The 13,564-nt window shown below is 40.6% G+C and overlaps 1 protein-coding gene across 1 annotated transcript in view; it reads right to left on the reverse strand.

Moving 5' to 3' along the window:
* Positions 1-5,166: 5,166 nt before the first annotated feature.
* The window catches only part of LOC123520231 (protein SMG5-like), a 39,047-nt gene continuing 30,649 nt past the window's right edge, over positions 5,167-13,564 (reverse strand). The window contains exons 15-18 of the mRNA XM_045282341.1: positions 10,795-10,966; positions 10,438-10,592; positions 7,446-7,545; positions 5,167-5,806 (exon numbers count right to left, since the gene is read on the reverse strand). Coding sequence (XP_045138276.1) covers positions 7,478-7,545; positions 10,438-10,592; positions 10,795-10,966 — 395 coding nt within the window. The 3' untranslated portion in view covers positions 5,167-5,806; positions 7,446-7,477. The remainder of the gene's footprint in view (positions 5,807-7,445; positions 7,546-10,437; positions 10,593-10,794; positions 10,967-13,564) is intronic.

A 13,564-nucleotide genomic window follows, 5' to 3' on the forward strand; every position in this document is an offset into this window, starting at 1 on the left:
TTTACCGTCTAAAACTTCGTGGCACAGTATACCACGACTATTGCGAGTCTTTTAAGGTCACATGTATGGTAGGCAGCTTCCAAACATGGACATATGACTGAAAATAAAGAACGTAACTCGGGCGTTCCCATGTATTTTCAATGGGCGATTGGCAATGTTTTGGGTATTAGGTAGCGGCAGCAGCGGACCAATAGCGCGCTGGCTTCACTTTTTTGTGACGTCACGCTGTCTCCTTGTAATATAAACTCCTTGCGACCAACCCTTCAGGAAGTCATCCAATCACGCAGGGACGCGGCAGAACGCCTGACTTCTGATCTTTCTAAGATTTCTGATTGGGGCAGAGAAAATTTAGTGTTTAATGCCTCAAAAACTCAACTTGACACAACCTTCCAGGCAGGTATCCCCTCTACTTCAATGAAACTCAACTGTCTCCCTCTTCTACACTGAATATCCTCGGTCTGTCCTGTACTCATAATCTTAACTGGAAATTTCACATCTCATCTCATGCTAAAACAACTTCTATGAAGTTAGGCGTTCTGAAGTGTCTCCGCCAGTTTTTCTCGCCCCTCCAATTGTTAACTCTGTACAAGGGCCTTATCCGTCTTTGTATGGAGTACTCTTTGCATGTTTGGGAGATTCCACTCAGTTTTATTAGATAGGGTGGAATCAAAAGCTTTTCATCTCACCAACGCCTCTCCTCTGACTAACTCTCTTCAGCCTCTTTCTCACCGCCGCGAAATGTCTCATTTCTTTGTATCTTTTATCGCTATTTTCATGCTAACTGCTCAACTGGTCTTGCTAATTAATTACATGCCTCCCCTCCTCGTATACAGCTTTGCTGCAGAAGGCGTTCTTCTTCCTCTCATCGCTATTCTCTCCAGTTCTCTAATACAAGAGTTAACCAGTATTCTCAATCATTCATACTGTTACGAAAGCTATGGGGGTGTGTCGTTGTCCTGTGCACTGTTCAGTCACTGTCTTACCTGTGTTTCAGCAGGTTGGCACAAACGACTTACCCTGAGCATTTCTCGTAGGTTCGGCAGCCGGCAGTGTGGCGAGGACCGGAGGGCCGAGAGCGCAGATTCTCGCACAGACACGCTACAGGCACACACTCATACAGGCACAGGGAAACACAAGTAAAGTTTCTTCCTTTCACTATTGAGTAACAATTACACACACAGCTGTAATGTCACAGGTGAAGGGGTTCACAAATAGAGGCGAGGGGTTATACAGTGAGAAAGCAGTACTTCCTTGGTGCGTAAGCGACACAAGGCTCGTGGCAGTCGGAAGGACAAAAGCTCCCGCATTGACCCGCAATCGAATCGAATCGAATCGAATATAGATAGAAAAGGCGGAGGGGGGAAGTGGGGATAGGGGAAGAATAAGTGGGTGATAAGAAGGGAGCTTTAGTAGGAGAATAAAGTCACTGGGGCTTGACCCAGGCGCAAGATGGTTTCAGTAAAGTATCACTCTACTTTTTTGTTCCTCTTCTTGAATCTTGAGAGCCGGGTCAGGTGGAGACAAGGAAACCGCACCAACACCAAGCACACGCAAGCGCCGGACCGCCCACGCAGCGAACGAGGGCCCCGCACCTCTACGGAAATGGCGGCGAAATACTGGTGTCCCTTAGCAACCAAAAAACACCGTGAAGGAGGAAAATTGAATATGGTGCAGTAGAAGGGAAAAGGATGACAAATAGAGAGGATGGAGTGAGAAGTACATCTGTACAGCGGAGGGACCTACAGTTTTGGGTGGGTTCCGAACCACGGATAGTAGTAGATTTGGTGAAATGATTGGGGGTTGGGGGATAATAGGATAGCAAAGTTGAAGGCCAGTTCACCAGGATGGTCAGTGAAGGGAGAGGAAAGACAAAGCTGGTGGTGAACATTGAAATCTCCAAGGATGGAGATCTCCACTAAAGTGTAGAGGGACAGAATTTGCTCCACTTTGGAAGTTAAATAATCAAAGAATTTACTATAGTCAGAGGAGGTAGGGGAGAGACAGAGAGCACAGATAAATTTAGCAAGAGAGTGACTATTGAGTCACAGCCAGATGGTGTAAAACTTGGAATATTTGAAAGTATGGGCATGAGAGCAAGTTAAGTCATTGCGCACATAGATGCAACATCCAGCTTTGGAGCAAAAATGAGAATAGAGAAAGTAGGAGGGAACAGAGAAGGGGCTATTGTTAGTTGCCTCATACAGCTTTGTTTTGGTGAGAAGATGACGTTTAGTAGAGGATCGAGAGGTGGTGTTCTACAGATTGAAAATTAGATGTAAGACCGTGAATGTTGAAAAACTCGAGGTAGGTTTCAAGAGCAGTCCAACCTGGGAACATTTCAGATCCCCTTTAGCCCATAAATTCCCGTGAAAAGCCCACATGGTATAGATAAAAAAAAAAAAAAAAAGGGGACTCCGAGGCTGGATTTGGAGTTATTTTGAATTTTGAACTTTAAGTGAAGAGTGTGTGTGTGTGTGTGGTAAGTGCATGTAGTTTATGTGAAGAAGGAGAGTTGTCTTTAGAGGGCAGGCTGTGACTACCCTCTTGAGTTGAGACAAAGCAAGATCACAACTAGCTTTAATGGAAAGTTCACAGCACCCTCTGAACTAGTGCCATTAGATCTTGCTGGGAGTAAATTATTGTTTCGGTAGGTGTCTACCACCTCCTTCTACTGTATGCATGGAGGATGGTGATACAGTGGGATTTCATGAATCCCAGTGAGTGCTCTGTTTCATATGGGGTTTAGCTTGGAGAGGACAGAAGGTGCTGCAGTACTTTAGTTTCAATCTGATGGTGGTGAGATAGTATTGCAGGAGCAGTTCCCTGTTAGTCCTAATGGGTGGTGGTGATCCTTTTCATCTTGTTGAGCCTTTTTGCTGCAAAAGGTGTGAAGTTATTCATGTCTAGCCTAGAAGAAACACAGGCTGGTTATGTGAAGCTCTTAGAAGGCATTCGTTGTAGGGTAGAGCATGGTCTCTCCACACATTCTGAGGGTAATGTTGGGAGTTTTTTTTAAGGTAAAACACATGAGTGCTCTTAGAGGGGTTAATTGTGAAGACCCAGGTGCTCACTCAGTCTTCAAGTGCTATTGTGGCTTCTTGTATATAGACTTGTGACTTAGTTAAGGATGGTGTTATGGTGACTTTGGTAATATTGTCTGTGTATATTAAGAGGCATAAATAAGGAGGGAGGTGGAGGTCAGAGAGGAGGAGGTTGTAGAGGAGTGGGCTGATGGAGGATCATTGGGGACACCTCTCTTTAAGTGACAGGTGGTGGAAGTGGCTGCACCCACAGACACCTGATAGGATCATCCACTGCAAAAGTCTTTGATCCAGGGATGCTTCAAAAACTCAATTTCTCCATCTATCAACTCAACACAACCTTCCAGACAACTATTCCCTCTTTTTCAATGACATTCAACTGTTTCCCTCTTCCAAATTGAATATACTCGGTCTGTCCTTTACTCATAATCTTAACTGGAAACCTCATATCTCATCTCTTCTATGAAATTAGGTGTTCTGCAGCGTCTCTGCCAGTTTTTCTCGCCCTCCAACTGCTAACTCTGTACAAGGGCCTTATCCGTCCTTGTATGGAGTACTTTTCGCATGTTCCTCTTATACAGCTTTATAAGATCGGGTGGAATCAAAAGCTTTTCGTCTCAACTTCCCTCCTCTGACTGACTGTCTTCAGCCTCTTCCTCACTACCGAAATGTTGCATTTCTTTTATCGCTATTTTCATGCTAACTGCTCTACTGATCTTGCTAACTGCATGCCTCCCCTCCTCCTGTGGCCTCGTTGCCCTATTCTGTCCAACCCTCTAATACAAGGGTTAACTAGGATTCTCAATCATTCATACCTTTCACTGGTAAGCTCTGGAACTCCCTTCCTGCTTCTGTATTTCCATCTTCGTATGACAACTTCTTTTAAGAGAGAAGTGTCGAGACATTTGTCCCTTGCTTTTGGATGGCTCTCTTGACTTTTCTAGGTACCTGCAGCTCCAGTGGGCTTTTTTATTTCTAATATTTTGTTGCCCTTGGCAACATCCCCTTTTTGTATAAAAAAAAAAAAAAAAAAAAAAAAGTGAAGGTGGTTCCTGTGATGCCTTCCTTGACAAATTTGTATACAATGCTAACATGTGGCATGGTGTCAAAAGCTCCATCCAGGTTTTTGAAGAGGGCTGTCATAACCTGTTGGTGATGAGGTTTTCAATTTGGTCAAGGATGTCATGTGTATTTCTGTGGTGGCAAAAGTCAGTGTTCTAGCAGGATCTGTTTTTCTTCAATTCACCATTGAGGCAAATGGGGAGAGGTGTTCAAGGAATTTCCCAAGGCAGGGGCAATAAGACAGCATGATGATGGTAGTGTGGGGTCCTTGCCTGGTTTAGGAACTAAGAGGGGGGTAGGTAATTTCCAAATTGGTTGAAAAGTATCCTGTCAGCTAACTTGAGTTCTAAACATGATGTTGATGAAAGGCAGGTGTAATGTGGGTTATAACTTGTATGGTATGTTCTCATGTCTTGGGGCTTTATTGGATTTCAGTGTCCTCATGACTTCTTTCTGTTCCTTTCATGTGAAATATTGGGTAAGTTCTGCAATACCTGGGGAAATGGCAGCATCAATGATTATACAGTGAAGGTTTGCTGAGGAATGTAGGGTAGATGGAAGAACCAGTTTTGACTGATATTGGTCTGCTAATGGGCAGGTGCATAGGACTCTACGAGGGTCCATGTTGGGAAAGGTAGCACTTCTCTTGGTGGCCAGGAGTGGGAAGGTGGCATCTAATTTCATTGGTGAAGATTGGCATCACTAAGAGACCTAGAGGATGTGGAGTACTTTGAAGGGAAAAAGATAGTGGGTATTAGCACTATATGGCACAGGTAAAAATGAATAGGAAGGGCATTTGGCACCAAAGGAGAAAGATTCATCTCACTCATTGCATTCTCCTTCATCAACATGCACTGGACAACACTCTTCAGTTTGGTACTATTTACCTGTTCGGCAGTATCTATCAGGAGTGAGGGTCCCTTTTTATTGTGCATCATTAACATTCCTTCATATTTTCTTAAAGAAATGTCCAATTTATCACTACACCAGCTATGTTTGATACTTTCCAGTCAGTGTCAAAGCTGGCATATTGCACTTGGTTGTGTTCATTAGATAAACAACATATTTTTCACAACTTTATTTGAATAAAACTCAAACAGTTCCAGTTTACAAATAAACAGAATGTAAATTTTGTGTTCCATGTAAGAAATTTTTTAAAAGATTCTTCTCTGTATATTATGAAAACAAAGTTATTAGAAATTCAGCAGTGACTAAAAAACCTGAAGTAACTAAATGTATCACAGAACATTCTAAGTCCCAATCAAGGTAACTCAAAATGGTAGATATCAAGTTTGTGGCATATATATATATATATATATATATATATATATATATATATATATATATATATATATATATATATATATATATATATATATATATTAAATCAAATCCCTCTTATCACTCTGCTTAACAAAGCCAATGTGAATTGCAGATTTATATGTTGCACCATAAAATCTGTAAGAAACGTAGCTGGCAATGATTGGAACTTATAGAAAGGATTATCAGAATACTGATTCAGAATATTGCATTCTGCTCAAACCCTTAGACCTTAGGCTCTTCATGTGCCTATTTTGGTGTTACTGTCCTTGATGTAGGACACGTAGTACCACAGGTTTGACTGATGGCGCCACAGGTCAGCAGTGTGCCATGGACCTGTTCAGAGCTGGATTGATGCTCACGGACAGCTGGTTTTCATAGACCTGGAAAAAAGTAACAGTTTAAAATGTATTATATATAAGGAGTAACTATATACAAGGTAGAAAAGGATTCAGGAATGCTTTTCATACCAGGGACATGAAAAGGAAAGAGGACAGTCATTTATTCTTTATGAATGTGTATATCTGTAATAATTTGTAAAGATATATCAGATGTCGGAATTCAGAGATACAAAGATGCAAATGTCTGCAAACTTCCCATAATTTGTGAATTCAGATATTTACCAAATTGCAAATGTCCATACAGATGCACGTGTTCAGGATTAAAATCACTCTACAGCATCAATTATTGCTAAATGGCCAGTGACATGTGCTCAGTACTTCCAATTCCTATTTTTCAGTCTTATTTGTGCATGGAAGTGTGTGTGTGTGTGTGTGTGTGTGTGTGTGTGTGTGTGTGTGTGTGTGTGTGTGTGTGTGTGTGTGTGTGTGTGTGTGTGTGTGTTTCACTGTTTGATCTACTGCAGTCTCTGACGAGACAGCCAGACGTTACCCTACGGAACGAGCTCGGAGCTCATTATTTCCGATCTTCGGATAGGCCTGAGACCAGGCACACACCACACACCGGGACAACAAGGTCACAACTCCTCGATTTACATCCCGTACCTACTCACTCCTAGGTGAACAGGGGCTACACGTGAAAGGAGACACACCCAAATATCTCCACCCGGCCGGGGAATCGAACCCCGGTCCTCTGGCTTGTGAAGCCAGCGCTCTAACCACTGAGCTACCGGGTGTGTGTAATTCACTTTTCACTGTTTGATCTGCTGCAGTCTCTGACGAGACAGCCAGACGTTACCCTATGGAACGAGCTCAGAGCTCATTATTTCCGATCTTGGGATAGGTCTGAGACCAGGCACACACCACACACCGGGACAACAAGGTCACAACTCCTCGATTTACATCCCGTACCTACTCACTGTTAGGTGAACAGGGCTACGTGAGGAGACACACCCAAATATCTCCACCCGGCCGAGGAATCGAACCCCGGTCATCTGGCTTGTGAAGCCAGCGCTCTAACCACTGAGCTACTGGGCCGTATGTGTGTGTGTGTGTGTGTGTAATTCACCTTGGTCGCCTGCTGGTCACCCCGCCAGTCTTCCCCATTATGGAGTGAGCTCAGAGCTCATAGACTGATTTTCAGGTAGGACTGAGACCACATCAACACACAACTCTCTCTCTATCTGTGTGTGTGTGTGTGTGTGTGTGTGTGTGTGTGTGTGTGTGTGTGTGTGTGTGTGTGTGTGTGTGTGTGTGTGTGTGTGTGTGTGTGTGTGTGTGTGTGTTTTAAAGAGAAACATCTGGATGAGGAAATTTTGGAATTTTCTAAAAATAAGTCAGTTTTCCAAGAAAATTGTCAGAGTATCTCGTGACAAGTTTTCAAGAAAATCTAAGAAAAATTGTCAAAATAAGCAAAAAGTTTAAACAATTTTTTTGTATTTTCCTTATAGAAAAATTTACTCTAAATGTAATGAAACTACTACATATAACTATCTAAAGAAACTTTATAGCTCAAAGAAATTTGGTGCAGTTTGATTAATAAATAATGAGAACAGAAATTAACTTAGTCAATCCCCTTAATCACTGGAAAACTGTGTTAAGATAAGTCAACCTGTTTGCTTACTTGTCAACTTTTGGTTTTCCACTGCTTTGCCTTCAGCTGTGCCCTTTTGTTGAAGTTTGCCATTTGCTCATAAACTCTTCAATGTGCTCCAGTACTGCTCCTGATAATGTGCAACAATACTGATGAGAAAATGTTGTTAAGCATTTTACAAAATACTTATGATTTAAGTATAACACAAATGTATGTACACACACACACATACAAGCCGGTAGTGGAGAGCGGTTGTGTTGCCAGGAGCAACAACAGGCGTAGTGAAGCCAAAGGAGCTAGACTGTATGTAAAGGGGGAAATAGGATCATAAGGTGTCCTGTCTCCAAAAATAAGCAAGATTTGGTACCGTTATAGTGAATTAATGGAGAGGGAGGCAGATGTAGGTGGCACTGCCAGACGGATGTTATCAAAACAGGCTAGATAAAACATTATTTATTGAAACACCAGTTGAATTGAGGAGATTGGGAGAAGAAAACATTGATAAGAGATTTTCAGGATTTCGTGAGGACAAATGTAATGTGAGAAGATTGGTGAACATGGAGAGGGAGTTGAGATGCATGAAAGAAGTATTTTGGAAAAACAAAAACAAATTAACTAAAGAAAACACTGAACTAAAGGAGAGAATAGGAGAATGTGAGAAAGTAAGAGAAGTGAACCAGGTGATGAAAGAGGGAATGGTATATTAATAGCTACATGTGACAAATATGAAGTGACATTAAAAAGTCTATAAGAAAAAATTCAGGATAAAGCAGGTAAAGTGGAGTGGGTGAGATAAACTTGGAGGAATTCAGAAATGTGTGGAAAAAGATACAGGAAGAGGAAAAAGTTCAATTCTCTGAGGTAGCAAAAAAGCAAATACAAGAAAAGACAAAGGACACAGTAATTCAAGTAATTACAGAGAAAGAAGACTTGGTGGTGAGGGACACAGTGGGCAAGAGGAAATGTATCTTAATTTTGAGAGAGAGAGAGAGAGAGAGAGAGAGAGAGAGAGAGAGAGAGAGAGAGAGAGAGAGAGAGAGAGAGAGAGAGAGAGAGAGAGAGAGAGAGAGAGAGAGAGAGAGAGAGAGAGAGAGAGAGAGAGAGAGAGAGAGAGAGAGAGAGAGAGAGTTGGCAAAAGGTGTTATTAAGTTGGTTCAGGACAGCACACAGGGGTTAAAGCAGGAAGTGCTTACATTAGGAAGGTATAGTAAAGAAGGAAAGAAACCACTCAAAATAAGAATGAGATCTCAATGGCAAGAAAAGGGAAATTGGCTAATGATACTGAATTTAACCCGTAAGAGGTCAAGCATGTACATGTACGTGAAATCCGCGGTTACTCTCTGTGGTCAATCACGTACAAGTACGTTCGTCTCTTTTTCACTTCCTATACATTTGAAATTCCCTCTAGCGACACTAATTATGTTTGTTGAGGTGTCTAGCATATATCGGCACATTTTCCCGCTATTCTGGCAACTGGGCAGGCCACCCACTCTCACCCCCTCCCTCCTGATTGACCACTGCGTCTTGCCACTCGCCTCTCAGCCCCTCACTTGTCTCTGACTGAGTCACGATGGCAGGCAGGCGTTCCCGCTCTCTAACTTCCGCAGAAATTGCTGAACAATTATCTTTTGAGGAAGATATTTTTGATGACAACAGTGACATCAGCACTGATGACAGTTATGCTGATCCAAGTTTCTACTTGATTAGAAGGACTGGAGAGCAGAGATGGATGGGTGGATACTGTGTACCTGGACATGAAAAAAGCTTTTGATAAAGTCCCACATAGCAGACTATTTTGGAAGTTGGAGAACATAAAGAGGACTGAGGAAAAATATTAGATAGGATAAGGGATTACTTGAAGGATAGAGAGATGAGAACTGTGATCAGAAATGCATATTCATCTTGGAGTAAAGTAACAAGTGGAGTGCCACAGGGGTCAGTGTTAGAACTCAATATGTTCCAGGTATATGTAGACGACATACAGTATGGAGTGACCTATTATGTTAATTTGTTTGCTGATGATGCAAAACTGTTAAAAGTAATTAAGACCTGAGAAGACTGTTTACTGCTGCAGGACGATAGACAAAATTTATGAGTGGAATGAGAAGTGGAAGTTAGAATTCAATGCCAAGAAATACCATGTAATGGAATTAGGAAAGAGTAAGAGAACACCAGTATGGAACTATTTGATGGGAGAGGAACAAATAATGAAGACTAAAAAGGAAAAAGATCTGGGAGTGGTTATACAAGATACTCTGAGCCCCAAAAAACACATAGGTAAAATATTTGGAACAATGTAAAAACTGTTGACTAGTATTAGGGTGGCATTTCAACACAAGGATAAGGATATGATGAAAAAATTACAACAAGTATGATACATCCAAAGTTGGAATATGTAGCAGTGGTGTGGTTGACGAGCTTGAAAAAGGATGTAAGAAGATTAGAACAGATTCAGAGGATAGCTACAAAGATGGTGCCAGAACTAAATGATCTAACATATGAAGAAAGGGTGAAGGAAATGGGACTGCCAACCTTACAAGTTAGAAGAGAAAGAGGAAACCTAATAACATTGAATAAAATAGTTAATGGCATTTAAAAGATAGACAAGCAAGACCTGGTGCTGGTGACAGAAGAAGCTGTAAGGACAAGAGGACATGCAAGGAAGATTAGGAAGAGGTAGTGTGTGTAGGATATTGGAAAAATATAGTTTTCCATATAGAACAGTGGAAAAGTGGAATGCATTACATGATGAATTTGTTGCAGCACATAATGTGCATAGCTTTAAAGAAAAATGAGATAAGTGGAGATATGGAGACAGGACATAATAAGCCCTGCTTGAACCCTGTTCAATACAACTAAGTAAATACACACACACACACACACACACGTTCAAGCATTTCAGTTCATTGTCATAGTGTTCCCCCCCCCTGTACATTTTCAGTGTAATTTTTTACATTGCCAGACTAATAAACCGTATATCATTATTATTATTATTATTACACACACACACACACACACACACCTGCAGCCTGAGTGAGGCCAGAGTGAGAGAAGGTGGCACTACTAAGGTGTTTCTCCCCAGTCAGAAGAGTCACAGTGGCTGTCTTAACATTGTTAGAATTCTGCTGTACTTGTGCGCTGAGGTAATTGCAACATTCCACAATCTGGTACCATTCCCTGTAAAAAGTAAAAAAAAAAAAACAATAAACACAATGACTATATCTGTAAAATACAGATTTATGTCCCCACTGAACTATTCTTATTCTTCTCATTATAAAACAAGAAATACAAACTCTTCATGTCTCAGCAGTAGTGGCAAGTATTAGATATGAATATTCTAGAGTAATGAATGTTACACATAAAACATCTAGTAAATTACCAAGCTTCCTTATCCTTCCGTTTTGGATACTTGATTAATGGGAGGTGAGTACGCTCGTGTGGCCGCTGAGATCTGATGAAACGTGAGCCATGACGAAACTTGATTTCTAGCCAGCGAATGGCACTGCGGGCACCAAGACTATCTCTCTTTTGTTGATCTAGCAGACCAATAACTGAAAAAAGAAGTTCCAGTAATAAAATTTAAACATCAATAAGACAAGCATGGGGTGATATATATGGAAAATATGGATAAAGATCTGATTACAGTAATGTAAAAATAAGATGATTTTTAAGTAATCCTACAATGTTTGGATGGGTGGGTGGTGAGTGATGGGTGTGGGTGTAGGTGTACCTTGTCCTAGTTATTTGGCTTCATAGTATTACTTCTTCCCTCCACTAGAGAATTATTACTTGGAGTATACTTGAAATAATCCATAAAGGTACAGAGAACATATGAGGGGTCCCATGTATGAAGGGCCCAACACGCCAAAAACAAAATAACACCAGAAAATGAGGTCAAAGTTATGCAACATTTAAATTGTTGTAACTCTGTTAATTTTTGAGCTATCACATTCATTTATGTCTCAAAATGAAGCTTAGTGTGTGTTTTTTAGTTAGGTAGGTTAAGACAGTAATGTTAGGATTAAGTTTGTTCAGGTTAGGTTATTTCTTAATTTATTTATGTCATTTCAGAACTTCGACCTCATTTTCTGGTATACTTTTGGTTCACTATTTTTAAAACAGGCAGGTATTGAGTGAGATACAACAGTTTTGGATAGAGGGATCAATATTAGATTTGAAACTTCAATAAAACACAATAATCCAGGGTAAAATAGTGCAAAATTCAGGAGTGACTGTGTTGATGTACAAGAACGTGGGAACTGTGAAACAATAACAAACATGGCCGACCGTGATTGGCTGAAAGGCGAGCCTGGCTCTTCTGATTGGTTGGTAACGATGTCACCCTCATGCCGCCAATCGTGTACAGGATGTTCGGCCCTTCTTACATGCCTCAGCGGCCTCAGTGAAAGGAGGGAGCCGAGCCAGGCAGTAATAGCAAAAATATATAATTTTTTGTAGAGACTTTCAATCATACTTGCAGTGTAGCTAGGGTCTTCCATCCCAGACCAACTCATAGAGGAGATCTTAAACTAGTGTATTATGCAATAAAGCGGTTTTCACTGGGGGTGACGTGTTGGACCCTTCTTACACGGGACCCCTCATATGTTCTACAAACAGAATAAACATAAAATATTCATTCCAAATTCTAAGACAAAACTTAAATCCTTTAGTCAAAATGCACATATATAGAGGATAAGAACAGTACATTTGTTACATAGAGTAGAGGCAGCAGTTTGTAATACCCTAAGCAGACAATAATCAGCTATGAAATCTCCAGACTGGAATATGACAAAAGTTTCACCAGTGGTTTAAAATTTTATCTGCTATGATAGCAGATAACACGTTACCCTCTACTGCTGCAGTTTTTCTGCATGGAGTACTCTAAGTAAAAAAAGGTTAGGATGGCTCAGTGTGCCTACTAGCTGAGTTTATACACTAGGTGGAAGAGGAAATTGTGCCGGTGGAGGTTAGAGTGCTATGGGATGTCGGGTTATCGCACTAGGTACCTTAAATTCTTTATTTTTATCCACAAGCTATCAAAATTGTTGTCATGAAGTAGTTAGTAATTCCATTTGCCTGTCAAGGAGTAAAAACAAAAAGATTGCAAACTAGCTTTTGATTTTTACACAATGTATTGACAAACAAACTGAGAGAAACTGTTAGTTAGTGTTGAAAATCATAAACAAATAAATCACCAACAGAATTCAAATGAAAATGTGGAAAATACTCCATGTAAAGTTTCATTAAACAATAACAAGGCAGCCCAAGTTGCATACATCTTAAAAACTCAACATCCATTGTCTCAATGTCTTCCTGAGTCTTCCCACTCAAATGGTATAAAATTGTATAAATAAATCCATCCCACTTACATATTCCGCAGGCTACCAGTACACTTTATTCTCACTTTTGCTCTTGAATCACATCAACATTTCGCATAGAGTTCTTTCATATCTTAATGAAATCATCCGAGTCATTGTCCAAGATTGGCTCGTCCAAACTGTCAGAAGAGTCTGTCTCCTCGCCTTTCTACTTTTGAGAAGCAGAGAGAAATGCCCTGAACTGTTTTTCTTCTCTTTTGCTCTTCCTCTCCTCTTTCCTTTGTTTTTCCTTCTACTTTTTCTTTTCCTCCATTTTCCTTCTTTTGCTTCTGCTTCAGCTTCTTGTTCTTTTATCTTTATTTTCTCCTCATTCTAAGAATATTCTGACTATTTCATTAAATGGCATGTGATACAAGTAAGTGTTATATACCAAATTAAACAAAGTTATTTCATGTACATGTATGATGATGTGGCATATCAGGTCAGGTGACGCTGCCACTCGACCCGATGCTGGATTTTCCCTGGGAGAAGGGGGGAGTCAGGTCACCATGCAGGCATGTATGTGCAAATCAATTCACTTTTCATCTGCTAACCACAATGGAAGGGCACACTGATGCTTCCCCATCTTACTGTGTGTTGTACAGCCAGACCAAGGAAAAAAAGTCTCTCCATCCAATGATCTTCAATTAACAAGTTGAGCTTGGGGCATTAAATGAAATAAGATGCTGTCTCATCTTATATTTCTTCTCACCACTCATTATATTAGACTGGGTATCTCGAGGACATAACAATAAATATTATGTATATTACCAGTCTCATTTTCACTTTTAT

This window comes from Portunus trituberculatus, chromosome 46, assembly GCF_017591435.1.
Source record: "Portunus trituberculatus isolate SZX2019 chromosome 46, ASM1759143v1, whole genome shotgun sequence".
Taxonomy (NCBI): domain Eukaryota; kingdom Metazoa; phylum Arthropoda; class Malacostraca; order Decapoda; family Portunidae; genus Portunus; species Portunus trituberculatus.